Here is an 18263-nt window from a genome sequence, read left to right as displayed (position 1 = left end):
GGATGTGAGTACATGACATGTATTTATTTACTTGTTTCTCATTTTTGTCACTTTTGTGTCAAACTGAGCCTGTGTTGAGCTCTGTGGAGTCATGGTGCACTGGTTAATTGTGAATCAACAATGAACAGAAGTCATACTAAAAGTCTTTTAAAAACTAAACCATTCTTCAATTTGGTTGGGATCAAAGGTTGTGACAGGGGTCTTCGAAATATATTGGCAGTAGTCAAAAGCCAAAACACGACTTTGAGTGGAATTGTTTAAAAAATGTTTGTCTGTATTGATCTGACAGAGTATCATGCGTCACTAAAGACTAAAGCCACACAAAATGCTTCCTCGACCATCTTTATTTTTCCTCCCGTAACCCAAGGTGGTGAATTTCGCTTTGCACAGAAAAAGTAATATCACCTTGACAACCATTCTTGTGCAGTGACTGTCATAAGTGTAAAACAAAACAGTGTTAATGTGCGACAATGATAATGATGTATGTTCCTGTGACAGACAACTCAACCAATGCTCCAATAAAATGTGAGATTTCAGGATGTCCTCAAGACTAAAGCGGCTCTGTGTCTTTGTTTGAAAGGCAATTTATTCATTCATTTACTTTTGTTTTTTCTCAAGCAAAAATCTTGAAAAAAGGCCAAACATTCTCAAGTTCCATCTTATTTATTATATTATTTGCTGCTTTTCTGTAACATATGATTGCAAACTGAATATCTCTGGGTTTCAACATTTTTTGCACACATCACTTTGGGCTCTGAGAATCTGTGTTTTCGACATTTCATAGAATAAACGATTCAGGACAAAACAATATTGATAATTGGAGCAATAGGTTTCAAAGTAAAAGAAAAAAAGTGGACAAACACATTTGAAGTTAACCAATAGAATATCATCTTGCATAAAATCTCATGACAATTACTGGGATATCAGTAAATAAAATGCTATACTATTTACAAAAATGTACAATGTGTGACACTGTACACTGGAAAATAGAATTATAAATACATTAAATAGTTAATTTAGAGCTCATGCATGTATGTGTCTGGCATTTCATTATTGATGTGATTAAAAAAACAGATTTTTTAGTATAAATGGTACAGAAGTATTAACATATCTTACAGAACAGAAGGGTTAGTTTAACCCAAAATACACCTACATAATTTCTCTCTTACCTGTCATGCTATTTATCATCTAGATTGTTTTGGAGGTATCAGCCCAGGCGCTGTCAGCCTTCTCTCTATATAACGGGCACGTGGCACTCCAATACATGTGTAATATAGTCCTTTTATACTTGGGAGAAGGCAGATACCTCGACGGCTAAACAATCCAGCTTGATAAATAGCAGTACAGGTAAAAGGAAAAGGGAGTTATGCTTTTGGGGTGAACTACCCCTTTAAATGCATAAGCGCATGCATTTAATGTCAAAACATTCACATTAAATATCAAGGTCCTGCAAGTTGCCCCAGCTGGGTCCCACCTTGACTTTGGCTTTCAGCTTTACGTAGAGTTTCACCGCCGACTCCATCTCCCTCTTCACTATCTGAGCAACCTGACAGAAACACAAAGATTTTTCCTCAATGGTATTTCCCAGAATGTGTTGTTTCTCTTGTAGGAAATAATCTACATTAAAGGAAAAATGCATGCTTCCTGTAACGAAATACTGCTGATGATTTGACAAATGTTAACTCCTACCTGTATGAGGTCTTCCTCTGGGGTTTCATAGATGAGCTCATCATGCAGCTGCAGGACAAAGTAGGCTCCTCTGAGCTGAGGCGTGCCGCCCCTGCGCTGACCGCTGGCTGTAGAACAGACACCGTCAGACATCGTTCATTCACAGACCTTTAAACCACACCGCGGTCGTCTCTCTGCATGTGGCGTGTACACGCTTAAGTATGGGAACGGGAGATGAAATGGAAGTCACCTGGGTGTGCGTGCTCGTGGGAGAGCGGCACCGCAGGATACGTCTTTCCCAGTCGTTTCTGGATGTTCGCGGTGGCGAGTTTAACAATGTCTGCCGCTGACCCCTGCACAGTGGTGTTCACCGCCTGGCGCTCTGCCTGCAGACACGTGGAGAAGTTAGGAAGTTATGCACAGCTTACAAATGCATTGACATGAACGGGCGTCTTACATGTGCTTTGATGTGCGTGTTGGCGTTGGTGATCCCTGGCAGGTATCTCCTGCGGCCCATCAGAGTCTGAACGTAGCCGTTCTTTACACAGTTCTTCACGGTTTCTTTAAGAAAAGCATTGATCCCTGAAAGACAAGACGGGACACGGATGTTCAATTTGTCTTCTCATTGCTTCTGTCGTTTCAATGATTGTCCTCTAGATCTTCTCAGCATATATCGGACAGTCACAACTCCTTCTACAAACCTGCCCATGCAACAGTAATTCACAGTAATGAGAATTAAACAGCAGTGTTTACCTTTGTATCTGCCTTTGAAACTCTCTATGTAGCAGGCCGCGTCATTCTCCTCCACTCCCATTTGCTCCCCCAAAGACTTGGCTCCCATCCCGTAGATAATGCCATAGCAAATCTGCCGAGACAAATAGTCCCTGGTGAGTAGGCACACGCGCGTGTCCATGTCGTCATCTCCTTCCTGCCTCGTCGTACCTGTTTTGCCTGTTGTCTCAGGTTGTCGTTCACAGACTCCGGCTGCACGCTTTTCCACTCGGCGGCGATGCAGCGGAACACGTCTGCTCCCCCATTCAGCACCTGGCGACGCACCCAGTTCAGCATTTCTTATAGACGTTCATTGACGTTGTTGTGTGATGTTTCCCTGCTATTTACAGACCTGCAGCAGGCGTTGATCCTTGGAGAGGTGAGCCAACACTCTCAACTCCAGCTGAGAATAATCGACTGCCAATATCATCCCACCTGCAGCACAGCAGGGAAAGACACAGCTGGTAGAAGAATTTGAGACAAAGGGTACAGGCAGAGAAGGTGATCGCACACGCAAAGATATCATCTTAGTGACCTGAAAAGGGTACGAAGGCGTGTCGCATGCTGACGGAGAAGGCCGGGCCTTGTTCTGCAGGGTCAGCTGCAGCTGAAGGAACCACAGAACGTCTCTTCTTCCTGGAACAAAACCGTACGAGCACTCATTGGACACTTGGCCTTGTCTTTGGAGACAAATCATGGAAATAAGTGCATTCCCACCTACACACACTGCATGTAACCTTAAGTTCATTTTTGACTCGAGGTATCTACCAGCATCTGACTTTATAAATGGCACTTTGTAGTAAAGTGACTATGATTGTGATTATTAGTCCTGGAGTTTCCTTATATTTCTATATCACACTATACGTAAGGTCTAGTTGCCTCGGATCCAGGCAGGCAGATCAACACAGTCCAAAATTACCTTTGATATTTACATATGAAATATCATCCACAGTTTTGGAAACAATGCACCATCTAAAAAACGGAATATGGTAATATACAAAGAAATACACTGACAGACACTGAAGTATTTAAATAGGTACACGTTTTTTCTAAATCAGCCTGAATGTACTACTTTCTGTTTCTCCAATCAAATGAAAGTTATGATTATTTAGTGACTTTAAATCTCATTTTATGAGAAAACACAACAAGCTCCTCTTGGTGGTCTGACCCCACTCAGACCACCAGACGCTCACACATTGGGTGCAGTGAACTTTGATGTCGACCCACCCTGCTTTGGTGCTCCCGGGGCAGCGGTCCTGTGACGGTGGGCTGTCCCCAACCACCGTGGCCATGTAGATCTCAAAGTCTTTGGGGACATTCTGTATGTTGGGCTCCGTGAAGCTCACTCTGCCTGACAACACAGAAGGAGCCGGGTCACTGCGTGCTTTGGATTTACTTCAGATTAAATTGTAGTGCAGAATAGTCGGATTCTACCACGGTGTGTCTACATGAAACCCATACAGGTGCATGTAATGTGTGCATGTACGTGTGTGTGTGTGTGTGTGTGTGTGTGTGTGTGTGTGTGACCTGTGGCTGTGTGTGTCTGGGCGATGGGGTAGATTCGGTCCATGGCCAGCGTGCTGTGGTACTGCTTCACCCTCTGCAGGGGAAACACCACTTTAGTCAGGGCGTTGGTGATCCGCCGCCACTCCAGAATAACGCCTGGCAACGGGTGCAGGGGGCGGAGCTTCTCCAAAACATCCTGCCAACCATCATTACAAATCAGTTAAAATATAGTAAACGCTTCATCTCACAAACGTTATGTTCTCCCAACTGTAACGTGGGAGATGATCTTCCATGCCGATACAGGTCAGTTCATATCTCGATTACCTGATATGTATGTGTATGTGTATATATATATATATATATATATATATATATATATATATATATATATATATATATATATATATATATATATATATATATATATATATATATATACATACATATATACACACATACATACATATAATATATATACACACATACATACATACACACACACACACACACACACACAACCTGTATCACAATACAGGTTGTTTCCTGGTAGTTCACCCCTGTATGCACTTATATAACATATACATGTATCATATTGACAGATATAAATATTGAACGTTATTCTCCACCTGTATGATGCAGAGAGAACCCTGGCCTGAGCTGAATCCTATTCGATGAGTAAGTATTAGTTGGATTCCACTTGTTAATCGCATTGAACCGAGTGTTAATGTAAAGCTTGATGTAAAAACAAAGCCGCCATCTTCAAATGACTCTCCCTCAAATCAGATTTTCTAAGAAACTTGAGTGCTTGTTATAATTTTAGAAGACATATTTATATTCTAATAAGATAAATGGTCATATTAAATTGTTCTTCAGTCCTACCAAACAGTATAAAAAAAGACAGAATGAGGGTGCTGTAATGTATCACTTCCTTTTTGTGAATTTTTTTTTTTTATTATTATTTTTGAACAAATAGAATTAAAGAAACATTATTTAAAATAAAATAAAAATGTCTAGATGAAGGCTGTGATATGTGTGAATAATAAAGTATCATTTAACTTGTCAAGCTTTTTGGGCTTCATCTATAATAATAATAATAATAATAATGATGGTCCAAACCATCAAAAACTTTTCCTGGGGGAGGGCCCTCAAACCTAATATCTCCTGGTATATTTGATCCACTGGAGAACACAGATGGTAATAAAAGGAAGTACACAGGTTTCACCTTCGTGGTGCTGAACTGCTTTCCGAGTCGCACTCTGCCGCCGCCGCCTCTCCTGGCGTAGCCCAGAGTCTTCTTACTCTTTGATGCAGCCACGTCACCGTTTGGAGGCAGGTGTAGCTCTAAAAACAACACCTACAACAGCACAAGCACATGAGTTTGGAAATTGTCCGTTTTACTTTTTCCATTTTTAATTTGATTCCAGATGTGCCGTACCTGTGCTACGTCGTCGATGCTGGTGAGGGAGAAGCTGTGTCCGGCCAGGTTGTAGGCCTGAGACTCCAGCGCTGCCAGTTTGGCTTGCATCACATGTTTTTGTCTTTCGCACTCTTGGACGCTGAAGCCCACTCCATTCAACTCCAGCAGAGCCAAACACACCTGGGAGGGCATCTCGACGCGCCTGAAGAAGCCTGCAAAACCGTTACACATGTCAAATCACCACGTTTCCTACGGTTCTCACCGCTGCAGGAACATCCCACGAAGGTCTGTCTGAGCGTTTGTTCTTCGTACCGAGCATGCCGTCCTTCTCTAGCAGGCCAGCGAGATGGTTCATGACGGCGTGCACGAGGACGCTGGTGGTCGCTGCCCTAACGCGAGGACAGTGTGCATGCGCGTTTCCAAGTCCGTCCAGCAGAGCTAACTCTTCGGGGCAGTAGACCGTCACCATGTTGGGCAGAGTCCTCTCCTGACTGCCAGGGTCCAACAGCCAGCACGCAACCTGTGGCAGACATTCATGGTTAGTCCCTTCACTGCATTATGTTTCTGACAGATGTCGTCCATTTCTGTTAAATATTCTCCTTTGAATCCAATAAGCCACATTCAAATTCTGATGATGTAGGTTTTTTGTCCAAAAATTAGACGTTCCAAGTGAACATTGGTGCATTTGTTGTCTTCACATTCATTATCATCACTTAAAAGTCAACAAAGGCTGAAATGTGTGAGAATGTCAGTAACAGCTTGCTCATGATTACCAGGATGCCAGTGTATGTCTGCTCTGTGTGAGGATGAAAACACACGACTCCTCTCACCTTGGGATCTTCACAGTTCCCCTCCAAGCTGACGCCACAGCTCAGGACTAGCCTCTTGTACACCTGGATGATGTCATAGGTCACAGCCACGCCTCCTTTATGACCAGCCCTGCTCAGACACGTCTTTACCTGCCGCAGCCTCTCGCTCACCGGAAAATCAACATCCAGTGGGGGAGGGGCCAGACTGGAGCTCAGACCTGAGGCGTTAACACACAAGCTGAATGAGGGGAACACTAGGGGAGTGTGTGTGTGTGTGTGTGTGTGTGTGTGTGTGTGTGTGTGTGTGTGTGTGTGTGTGTGTGTGTGTGTGTGTGTGTGTGTGTGTGTGTGTGTGTGTGTGTGTACATCCATGCATTTGCGTGTCTATACCTTTGCTCTGCTCTTGCTGCAGAGACATGTAGTACGCATCTCTTGCTCCCCAGCAGACGGACAGTCCAATCAACACCAGTCCGTCACTGTCTTTTACTGGAAAACCATCGGCCCTGGGGAGCTTCTGATGGGCTGCAGACGCTACACAGAAAACACGAGCATGGATGAGGAGACTGCAGGCAACACGGGCTTTGCTTATAGTGATTTAGGTGTCATGTGTGTCAAAACAGAAATGCAAGAAAGGAGCCTTCTCTGCAGTAAGTATTTGCTAGATCTTTGAGTCAGCGCTTGATAACCATTGACATGACATTTCACTGTGAGTTACCTCTCTTATGTTTCCCTCCAATTTCCTCCTCGGGCCTGTGCTCCCTCTTTTCACAGGCCAAAGCCACAGAGTACCGCTCCTTTGTTTTCCACTCAGTAATGAAAGCGTTGAAGAGACGCCTGTCACTCGCCACGTCTATGATGGAGAAGCTCCCAGAGTTGCTGGAAGAGAGTGATGAATCCTGGGACAGCTGGAGCGTGAAGCCTTCACCGGGTGATTCTGCGTCTGAGGGCGGCTTCGACCGCGGGGAGGACGGGGCAGCGCGGCCTCTGGGAGGGCTGAGGTTCTGGTCGGGGTGCCGGGGGGGTTGTGTTATTGAACTCGCGGGCCCCCGCTGGTGTTCGTGGCTGCGATCTGATGCAGGCTGTTCTGTGTGAGCGACAGCTTCTGGTCGTTGGTTGTGGCTTGGGCGAGATGTGTGACATTTTGCAATTGCTGGTTTCGGCGGCAGAAGGGTGGTCGGAGTGGAGTGGTTGAGTGGCTGAGCGACGAGAGGCGACTGGACAGATGAGGTTGTCAGTTTGACTCTGGGTGTGACAGGTGGCGTTTCTTGAGTTGGGGGAATGAGATCGCCAGCGGAGTCTGGTCTCTCCGTTACATTCTCGCCGTCACATCTTGAGGGTTGCTCCTCTCTCTCAGCAGCAACGGCCTGCACATTTGACTTTGCCCCCTCTCTGTTCACCTGTTCTGAGGACTCAGGTCGATCTGGGACTTCTGCTGTATTTGCAGCATTTCCGAGCGTTTGATTGGGCGTGAGGCCTGTTGTGGTGTTTTGCCAGGGCTGGTCAGACATACTAGGCCAACGGTCAAAGATGTCTTGCAAACCAGGGCTGCAGTAAAGAGACCTTTCAGGTGTGTTGTGGACTTGTGGGTGATTTAAAACTGCATTATCCGACAACAGAGCATCCGTTTCCTGTCTGTTTACTTTACTCTTTACTTGCTTCCTGTTTTCACCCTCTTCATCCATCGTTTCCTGTCTGTGTATATGGCCTCCACTATTATTGCCTCTATTCTTGTCACACTCATTTTGAGGTGTAGTGGTGGGTTGTGGTTGTATCTGACTTGGTCCGACGTGGTCTTCATTGGCTGGCTGAGCTTTACCATGACTGGCTTCTTGGGTTCTCTCCGTGTGTCTGAGCAAGCTCTGCCTCTCCAGAAAGTGTTCGCCCACCAGCAGCGAGTCGCCCCACTCCGACAGGTTGAAGGAGGACTCACCCCACTGGACCGCCTCCTGATGTTCCGCCTCCTGATTGGCGAGGAGCTCACTGCGTCGTCGCTCCTGGGTTGACAGAAGAGGGCTTTTGGTCTCCTGGCCAACAGGCTCCTCTCCATCTGATTGGTCTGGTATCTGCTGTGGGCTCAGACCAGCCAGCAGAGAGCTGTCATACAGGCTGTCGAACAGGAAGCTGCTGCTTCTGTTCACACTCTCGGAGGCAGCCTGACGGGCCTCCTCATCACCACCTTCGTCATTATCTTCAACTACATTATCAGCACCTGGACCAGGAGAAGTCTGTAAAAAAACATTTTCATTTGTAGGATGATTACTATTTGAACACATGTGATGTTTATAACGGATGATTCTGGTCACTCACCTGGTGGCTGGTGTTAAGGATGAGCTCCATCTGGCTGTCTGTTAGAGAAATATTGAATCTGGGACACACATTATCCCCAACATTTGTGTCCTTACTCATCCCCACAGCTGCTTCTTCCGTCTCCTCCTCTCTTACCGTCTCCGTTTCTACCGGCTCATTCTTACCTCTACCATTATCATAACCGTTTCTGTGCTGGCATACCTGCTGAACAATGATTCTTTCTGTCTGAGTGTCCAATTCAAAGCTGTCACCGAAAGTCTCTTCTCCTTTTTTAACATCTCCCTCAGCTTCTTCGCCATCCCTCTCGTCTACCGCGTACAGCTCGGGAGATGAAAATGTATCCACCTCTCCGGCATCCATCCGTCTTCGCTTCGCCTCGGGAGGGAATGAGGGAACGAAGGCAGGAGAGGCGGCCGGGGGAGAGTCTACCATGTCTGCAGAAATGGCAGTTTCTTGCTCTGGAGCAGGAGCCGGAGTGGCTGCAGGCAGCTGGCCGGCAGGCACTACATTTTGTACTGTTGAAACTACCGAATGTTCTGAGTGTGGTGTTTTGTCAGTTTGTATGGAGTGGAGGACTTTGCTTAAGGCTCTCGAGTGCTTCAGTCTACCTGGATGCACAGGTGAGGCAGCAGGCCCCGTCACACCATCTCCTTTTGATGTCCTTGTTGGAAAACCTTGTTGCTCTTCTACTCTGGACACCGGAGCTCTAAACCGGGGGGGAGGCATTGGGGAACTGGAGGAATGAGGAGGTAGAGATGGAAGCAGGGGGCTGGATACGAGGTCGGCCAGCTCCTGTGTCAGGCTCCTTTCAGGAACATTTGCTTGACGACTCTCTGGTCCGATTGTCTCTGTCCTGGTCTCCCCGTCTTTCGCCTCTGCTTTCTCTCCCCCTCCTTGCTTTTGTCGTTCTGTTTTTTCATCCGGATCCACTGTGTCATTTGTCATTAATGATTTTTTATTTGTCTTGTCATTTTTGGCCTCTTTGCTTCTTTCCATTTGCTCTTCATGACCCGCCTGTCTGATTTCTGGCTCCGTCCCGTCCACCTTTCTGTGCTCCTCCAGGTTTCTGTTTGCTACCGTGTCTTCAGGCCTGGACTTCCACTGGTCTCTGTTGGCTTCCCCTTCTGCTTTCTCCATTGTCCTTTCAGAAATCTCTTTATCACGTTTGTTTTCCTCCTTATTTTCCTCTCCATGTGTGCCACTATCTCTACTCTCACTCTTCGTAACTCCTTCCTGGTGATCTTGGTTGTTGTTGACGTGTGCATCATGTGAGCTGAGATGCGAGGCAGATGAGGTGTCTGAGTCATCGGGGCCGTTCAGAGCAGGAGCCCCAGGAGGAAGCGTGGCCGGGTCCCACTGAACTCCTAGCTGGGCCAGGTCTTCCCGAAGGAGGAGTCTTGCCTCGGACACGATCTCAACAGCGGCCTCCTGTTCGGTCAGGGCCCGTCCACCGGTCACCCAGACGCAGCGGAGGCTCCGCCGCTCAGCTGCCTCCATCTCACTCTCATCCACGGCACGCTTAGAGCTGAGACAGGAAGACAGCGCAACATTACACGTGGAGTCATGTCAGATTATATGATGATGCTACAGTTGCATATTCTTATTGTAATATTAGGGTTTAAGAGGAGTTGACGGTAACGTATCTGTGTTTATCTCGTTTTCCAAACGAAAGAGGATGGTGTTTGTTTCTAGTAGTGTTGTTAAGAGTCATGTGTGCAAACATCATTTATTTAAATGGAAATCTTTCTGATCCCACGTTATTGTCAGCATACCAGTATAGCTCATACAGTTTTTGAAAGTACTGTAATTAATCAAATTGAATTAAATCAATAATGGACAGAATGAGGGAGGCAATGATGTAAACAAAATCCATTCACTGCTCATGGCAAGTTAGTTGATACTTACTTAAAACTGAATGCTGCCATAACTTTACTTTTAACAAATGGAATACAGACTTAGTTTATAGTTATGGCATCTTTAATTCATGGTAGAAATCATGGTGTTAATGTGTAGCTGACAGTGGAGACAATCTCAGTCCAGGACTAATTTACCTAATGTGCATTCATATCTTATATATATACTGTATATATAAAATCATATCTGATGAAACACACAGCTACCTCTTAAACGGGACAGCATTCCTCAGGGCTTTCTCCACTTCGGCTACAGTAGCCCTGGCTAGTTCAGCGACGGTACAGAGGCCCTGTGCGTACAGCGCTCTGGCTCGCGTTGCGTTCAGGAGGGAGACCCTGACCAGGTCGACCAGCTCCCTCTGGACCCCGAAGCTCAGCCTGGTCTGGTACTGGGACAGCAGCAGCTCCATGTTGTGCCAGCCCAGACGCTTGCAGAACACTGTTACCATACCTGAAGAGACAGCAGAAAGGGTCATAAAGGGTTTCTGTCAGCTGCACCACTGAACATTTGATCGAGAGTCATAAATTACCGATGTGTTGCTATCTGGTTCTGGCTTACATTGATAATTAACATTATAATTAGTATAATACATACTCATACCCAGACAAACTTGTTCCGGGACACAATTAAGCACACACCCTCTCAGTCTAATTACACCAGGACCTGATTACCCCTCTCACAGTAACATGATGCAAGAAGCATGAGCACTTTACATGACTCTGAAGGAAGCCTGATCATGTAGGGCCCAAAACAGCTAATGGAATATAGTCTCTGATGTATATCCATCCGTCTAAAGTGCTCCTTCATCCTGCATCAAGTTACTCGCCTCCCTTTTTAAGACAGAGTCTACGAGTCAGAGTTATTTTACAATGTAACATGTCCTGTGTGAGAAGCCTGAGAGAGACGTCAAGCAGAAATGAAAAAGGCCTTTTCAACCCCATCCCTCCAGTCATATAGTGCACCTATTTAACAATATATGCCAATATATAAAAATGTTATTTCTTCATATTTTTATTTAAAAAATCATAGACTGAAGTGGATGTAGTCATGGTGACGTCACCCATTGGTTTGTGAACTACAGATTTGTAGCCTTGGGTTCGGCTTTTTGGATGTCGCCATCTTGGAATTTATGTAACCAGCGAAGGAAGTGACCATATTTGGACTGTCGAGGAGAACACAAGCCGCAGAGCAGCACCCTTACTGGATCTGGATCCATCTGGATTCTGGTGTGAAGCTGCTAACAAAGTTAGCTTCTTTATTCAAGGTCAACCTTGGGACCAAGCATTGGTAGTGTCAATCACAAGTAAGTCATGCCCTAAAGCATAGGCCTACCCTGCTTTATCATCTATTTTACTTTAAATGGGACCATCATTTACTAAATGAACATCACGCAGTATCGAAGAAGACTTCAAACTAGCAAATGAGAGCATGAACTTGTGTTTACAATGTCATCAATCTGCGTTTTAAGCTCTACACAGAAGGTTGCCTCCACTGTACCCGCGTACGAAGAAGCAGACTGCTGGAGAGACTGCAGCTGCCCACGATTGCAGTTGTATTTGGATGCCACGGTTCCCAAAGGCACTTCATTCACCAGATCCTGAAGGACAAGGGTGGTGAAAAACCTGGGAACAAAGACACTTTATTTGTCATTTGATTCACATATTCACATATTTTGGATTCCCTTCACAAACAGAAAACCACGAGTGGACTACTTGCCAATACTATGGTATAAATACATATGCACATTACCGTTTATGGACAGCCATCTGTCGACGCTGCTTCTCTGTCTTGGCGACGAGTTTGCCACCGACAGATCTTGCGAGAAAACCTTCCTGGACGCCCACCAGCTCCGCCACTCTCTTCATCGAGGACGACAGCTGTTCCCACAGACAGAAGAACTGATACCAGTCTATGGAAGTCCACTCCGCGTACAACGGGGTGATCTGAGGGGAAATGAGGTTTGGTTACATTTAGGGGCGTATGGATGAGGGTGACAGGAACACATTAAAGCAATCAAGAATACAAGATATATATGTGTACCAGATACAGGATGTGCAGGTCGTTTTCCAGTACAAAACCCTTCATGGCCCGCTGAAGATCTGCAAATATGCCCAGTGCCTCAGGAGGGGAGAGGGACGAGGAAAGGGTGGCAGCACCAAGTTGAGTCGGACGGTAGCGCTCCTCTGGATACGCAAAGACAGGATATACAGGAGTGATTGTAACGATGGTTAACCTATTCTCTGATCTCTATATTGTATAGTTGTGACATCACAACTGTACAGGAAGCATGACGGCTAGTTTCTGAATACAAGCTATGTGTATTTCTCCATGGATTGAGCGTTTCATGAATCATTTTGACTTAATTATACTTTATTCTCTCTCTCTCTCTCTCTCTCTCTCTCTCTCTCTCTCTCTCTCTCTCTCTCTCTCTCTCTCTCTCTCTCTCTCTCTCTCTCTAATCAAGCACTAATACCTGCTTTATAATACATTTAAACAACATTAAATTCTCACTTTTTACAGCGTGGGACTTATAAGTCAGAACACTGCTCACTGAACATGAAAAAGGCAGCAGTACCTTCTCCGTCCTTCTGGATACTGATGAATTCGTTCTCCATCAGCCATTCAACACAGGCCTCAATAGCTCCTTTGTTGCCGTCTTCGTTTGATTCTTTTTTGCCGTCACATTTCATGCTGGCAGCCAGCAGTGAGCACGCAGCATATGACCTCACATCCTGTGGAGTGCTGGCTACACCTCCAACTATGATCTGCAAGTCGGGATGATTCAAATTGGGTCCATAAACATTTCTGAAGGTAGTAGAGGTAAATATAGTCCCTCCATAGTACGAGACATCTGTGAGAAGGAATTACACATGATCTATTTACGGTCATTTTAATGTTCACTTAGCTATGAGCTGTACCTCCAGGATGGCTCGCAGCATGCTGGTGGTGACGCCTTCTCCCTCTCTTCTCACCAGGCAGCTGCTGATTGGCTGGAGAGCCCCCTTAAGGAGACTAATACCTTTCTGACGCTCCGCCTCCTTACACACCAGCACACTCTCACCTGAAAGACATTGACATGAGGCCAAGAGAAAGACTTATTAACTGATATGTGCTTGTTTATTATGACAGAAGATTGTTGATGGCGTTTTGTTTCCAGGCAACACTTTCCCTCCTTCCGTCCATACCTATAGTGTCCACTCCTTTTCTCCCCGCTCGTCCGGCCATCTGTTTGTACGTGAGCGGGTCCAACAAGTGTCCATTGAAGGTGGGTGTTCGGATGATGACCCTGCGAGCTGGGAGGTTGACCCCTGAGGAGAGGGTGGAGGTGGCGGCCAGGACTCTGACCATGCCCTGACGGAAAGCTCCCTCCAACACATCGCGCTCATCGAAGGTCAAACCTACAGAGACCAAATGGATCTTAGTCACATACTGAACCGTTCCGCCATGCGGTGGGAGTCGTGCGAGTGTGTTCACCTGCGTGGTGGAAGGCCACCCCCCATGGCACGGTCCGCTGGAGGATGGGGTCTAAACCGGCTGGGGTTCGTCTCAACTGGGCTACAACGTCCACTAGTCCGTCCCGATCCAGACACACCGGTTGAGGCTCCGCTTCGCCCTGGCGGTCTGAAAGGAGACCAGGATCTAGACTCAACACAAACAATCACAGGTGGACTTCCTCGCTGTTAAATGTAGTGTGCATACAACATTAGGGATCTTGTACCAGTACGTCTGAGGTTGTAGAATTCTCTGGCGATGCTGTCTGCCAGCTTCTCACACCAGTTCTTCGAGGGGCAGAACAGCAGCACAGAGCGGCCCTCTCTCACCGTCTCGTAGCACAAGCTCACTATGTGGTCATCATCGCCCTTCATGATTGATCACATGATTAGATTACTGGGCTACAGAGAGCAGGTATCACTCGTTAGGTGATATCCGAACTCCACTCTCACTGACCTTAATGCGGAGTGCAGGAGTGAACTGCCGGACCACGGAGAGGCTCTGGTCGTAGATGTTGCAGCCCACCTTGAGATGCTCCTGCAGGGGTACGGGTCTGTAGTCTGTCTGGTAAAGCTCTGCACCTAACCAGCTAGCCAGGAGGGAGAGGTTCGGCAAGGTGGCGCTCATACCTATGATCTGAACCCCCTCAGAGAGAGACCTGAAGAAAGAGTTGCACAGACGGACTTCTTAACACGTGTAGCAGGTGGTTTTAAAATAGATAATAGAGGAACAGACTGACGGACACAAACCCAGTGGTGTTCTGCTTCTGCGCGATGTAGCGGATTTTGGTTAAGAGCAGTTCCAGTAGGTATCCTCTTCCAGAATCACCAACCATATGCAACTCATCCACCACCACCATGCCTAGTGGTACAACACACGCGTTTCATACTGTACGTTTTATACTCAAGGAAACACATTATCACCGGTATGTTACCTAGCAGGCCCATATTGTCCTCTTCAATGAGTCTATTGATGAGAGAGTTGGCTTTTTCTATGGTGCAAACGGCCACATCCAGTGTTTTGAACCCTCCAGCAGCCGAGGTGCTGCCCATATATCCCTCCACACGGACTCCCGCCTCCTCGAATACACTCTGCAGCGTCACAGGTACAAGTCTGTTAGATGGAGACGTATACACGCAGCGTCCACAACAACACGCGTGTCCTGCCCTCACCTGAAGGTAATGCATCTTCTCTTTCGCCAGAGAGACGAATGGTAGAATGAAGAGCGCTTTCCTTTTGGTCTCCAACACACGCTTCAACATCAGCAGCTCCGACACCAGAGTTTTTCCAGCACTAGTGGGGGCTGAAAAAAAGGAGGAGTATGAAGCTGAAGACGACCCTCGTAGTCACCGACTCTGTGAATGTCTTTGCAGAGAGACGTGTGGATTCTCACCTGAGTAAACCAGGTTCCCTCCCTGCAGCACTCGTCCAACAGTGAGGCACTGAGCCTGCCACTCGAATATGTGAGTCACGCCGTGCTTCTGGTAGCGCTCCAGGACGGGTTTCGGTAAGCCCCAGCTGCATAACAGCAGCTTTTTGGCTTGCCCCTCGGGAGCACACAATGCAATGCCTGCAGTAGAAAGAAGAAAGAAAAAATCTTTTACACGTGAACATTATTAAATCAACTGGTGGCAAGACTCTTAAGTACTGTGACATGAATTTTGATTAAAACAAAGTTGATGTTTCATGGGAAAGAGAAATCTTAGAACTCTATTAGATATAATCTAATAGATATAAAGGAAACTCAGTCAATTAAACAATCCGGACAAACTTGGACAAGAGATAATTTCATAAAAAGGTTCATAAAAAGACAGAGTAGGCACGCCAAAGGCGCCGGGCTTGCTGTGTGTTCACTGGTTTGTGCCTTTTCTAAGTTTACTTTTGAGGCTGTTCTTTCACATCTTCAACGGCACCATAATATGTATTCATTAAATGTTGTACTGATTTGTTGCATATTCCTAAATTAAGTTTCAAATGAATGATCAAACCTTTATATAACCTATATATCTGCGCCCAAGAAGTGTTCCAGAAAAAAACTGGATGCAAAGTAGGCTGTGCCAAACAGATTGAAGCTTCACTTATAACTTTGGCATTCAAATGATTATCATAAGTAACTAACAGAAACATTCCACATTCTCTCTCACACAGGAGAAAAGCAGATTCAGTCATCCAGTCAGTTTTGAAATATTCTGCTTCAATCCATGTCAATCCAACATTTGCACTGCTATCAAAAAGACCGTTATCGCTCCCTCACCTGTATTAACAGCAGCAATCTAAAAGCATCATGACTTACATGTAACCACAATAACAAAATCATATTTTTCCCATTTTAAGGTGACGACACACATTTGTAGCTTCATTTGAAAACCTCAATAAAAGCTTAAAATGTGGGGGGAAAGCCCTTTGGGTACAGCTGTAATACAAAGAACAGAGTGTTGGAGCCCAGCAGCTCGTTTTTCTAGCAGGTTGATGCAGGAATGAAAAGGTGTCAAAGGAGTCAACAACATAGAGAAACAAGAGTGATGAAGCTTTTATAATTCTACCTCACCTTGCTGAGGCAACGTGTTGCTGAGAGTACTGAGGTCTAACCCACTGGGGACCGTGAGCACCGAGGCGGACTGATTCTGTAACGACCGCTGCAGTGCGGCCCTCTTCAAGGCAGCTGCGAGGCGGCTCGGGCTGAACAAGATGTAGTCCCTGGATGCATCCAGAGGTGGATCAGCGTTCATACATGACCCACTTTTCTCTTTGCCACATGGAACGTTTTTTCTTTCCGGATGCAAGTGAAAAACACAAAGAAAGAAAAAGGCTCGTTACCAAGAAAGCACATTGTCAGATAATGTGTAAGTTAGGACTCACTTGGTGGGGCTGCCTCCTTGCCGACCGCCTCCAGTTTGTTGAGAGGAGAGCCCGTTGATGCAGGCAGGAGCTGGTGATGGCTGGATGCTCTCCCTCTGAGCATGCTCCACTTCCTCAGAGTCCTCACTGAAGAGAAGCCTCTGAGCCAGGACCCTGCAGTCGGCTCTCCACCCTCGTCTCTTACAATCACCACCGCGCCCCCGGACTGTCTCCTGGGTGCTGGGGGCTCTGTGGGGTCCCTGGCCTGTGGGTGGAGGTGCTCCGACAGCTGACGACGCCGGCTCTTCCCATGCATCTCTGTGCGCTGCTGATGGACGCTCGTCGTTGGCTGCAGGCTTCACTGGGTCGACAGCATCCAGCACCCGCAGCATTTCCTCATCAAGGGCTAATGTGGAATCCCCCAGGGGAAACGCTGCTCCCCCAGGCTGAAACGGAGATGAACACATGTCAGGGGTGATCTAGGTGGATGTGAAAGAGAATCAGGGGTGACAAACACTCACCACCAGGTTGTCTATGCCAGACATGTGATGGGTTTTCTGCAACGGTCTGTGTCTGTCTGGTGGCTCGTCAGGAGCTTGGAAACTGTGCTCAGAAAAAATGTTCACCACAAATAAGACCGACTTTCATTGATAGAAATACGATAAAAGATTGGAAGCGTCTCTAGGCAACACGAGTAATTTGATCATAATTAGCCAACATTATGAATTCATCGAAACCGTGATTTAAACTGACCATTTTTTCTTCTTGATCTGGTGCTGCCCCATGTAACTTTTCTTTCTCAGGGGAGGAGCCGAGGTGCTCATGTTGAGGAAGTTGTGCTGTTGTTGTCAGTAGGTGGATGTTCGTTAACATGACATCAGCACGAGTCTGGACACGAGTTTATAAACGTGATCTAACAGTGTGTATCAAAGGCGAGGACGTCGTGGCGTTCGTTGTTTTTGTTGCAGAGTTTAAACAGTAAACACCAGAGTCCTCCTGTCAGCCGGACGGCAGCGCTGAGATCAAAAAGTCCGCCGAAGTGCCCGCGGTGCTGCACCAAAACAGTCCGACGGAACAAATGCTCGCACGCAAACGTTCCGATGGACGACCCCACTGCTGACATCCATCCATCCATCCATCCATCCATTGTCTACCGCTTATCCTGTATTCAGGGTCGCGGGGGGGCTGGAGCCGATCCCAGCAGTCATTGGGCGAAGGCAGGGTACACCTGGACAGGACGCCAGTCTATCACAGGGAGACATGTAGAGACAGACAACCATTCACTCTCACATTCACACCTACGGGCAATTTAGAGTCACCAATTAACCTACTGCTGACATCACATATCGTTATACTAATATTAATAATACTTCTAGTTAAATTGAAAAATAGTCATTCGATTGTATATTTGAATAAATAAAATTATTATGGTTAAATAAAAGTGTGGTAAACATATGTCTTGTTGCAAAAAAATGACTAAATAATAATAATAATAATAATTTAGTCAATAATAATGACTTAGTAAATCAAAATAATGACTT

At 46.2% G+C, this 18263-nt stretch overlaps 1 protein-coding gene across 1 annotated transcript; it reads right to left on the bottom strand.

The window, feature by feature from the left end:
- Window positions 1-705: 705 nt before the first annotated feature.
- Window positions 706-17727, bottom strand: polq (polymerase (DNA directed), theta). Its single transcript, XM_084005150.1, has 35 exons — window positions 17476-17727; window positions 17244-17325; window positions 16744-17168; window positions 16433-16653; window positions 15278-15454; window positions 15057-15187; window positions 14819-14975; window positions 14634-14745; window positions 14341-14542; window positions 14111-14252; window positions 13867-14013; window positions 13578-13790; window positions 13311-13453; window positions 12968-13157; window positions 12433-12575; window positions 12142-12335; window positions 11890-12014; window positions 10599-10842; window positions 8479-10003; window positions 6887-8396; window positions 6562-6702; window positions 6193-6389; window positions 5675-5882; window positions 5381-5574; window positions 5168-5299; window positions 3967-4141; window positions 3667-3790; window positions 2975-3075; window positions 2792-2874; window positions 2611-2712; window positions 2422-2533; window positions 2126-2250; window positions 1919-2054; window positions 1690-1796; window positions 706-1546 (listed from the first exon to the last, which is right to left on the bottom strand). Exons 1-35 carry the CDS (start codon window positions 17544-17546, stop codon window positions 1433-1435), a joined length of 8205 nt encoding a protein of 2734 aa, XP_083861276.1. The 5' UTR covers window positions 17547-17727; the 3' UTR covers window positions 706-1432.
- Between the last annotated feature and the right edge of the window lie 536 nt (window positions 17728-18263).

This window comes from Eutrigla gurnardus (genome assembly GCF_963514095.1).
Source record: "Eutrigla gurnardus genome assembly, chromosome: 3".
In the NCBI taxonomy this organism is placed as follows: Eukaryota; Metazoa; Chordata; class Actinopteri; order Perciformes; family Triglidae; genus Eutrigla; species Eutrigla gurnardus.
The sequence above is the reverse complement of the archived record's forward strand: the minus strand, read 5'-3'. Positions and strand labels throughout refer to the sequence as shown.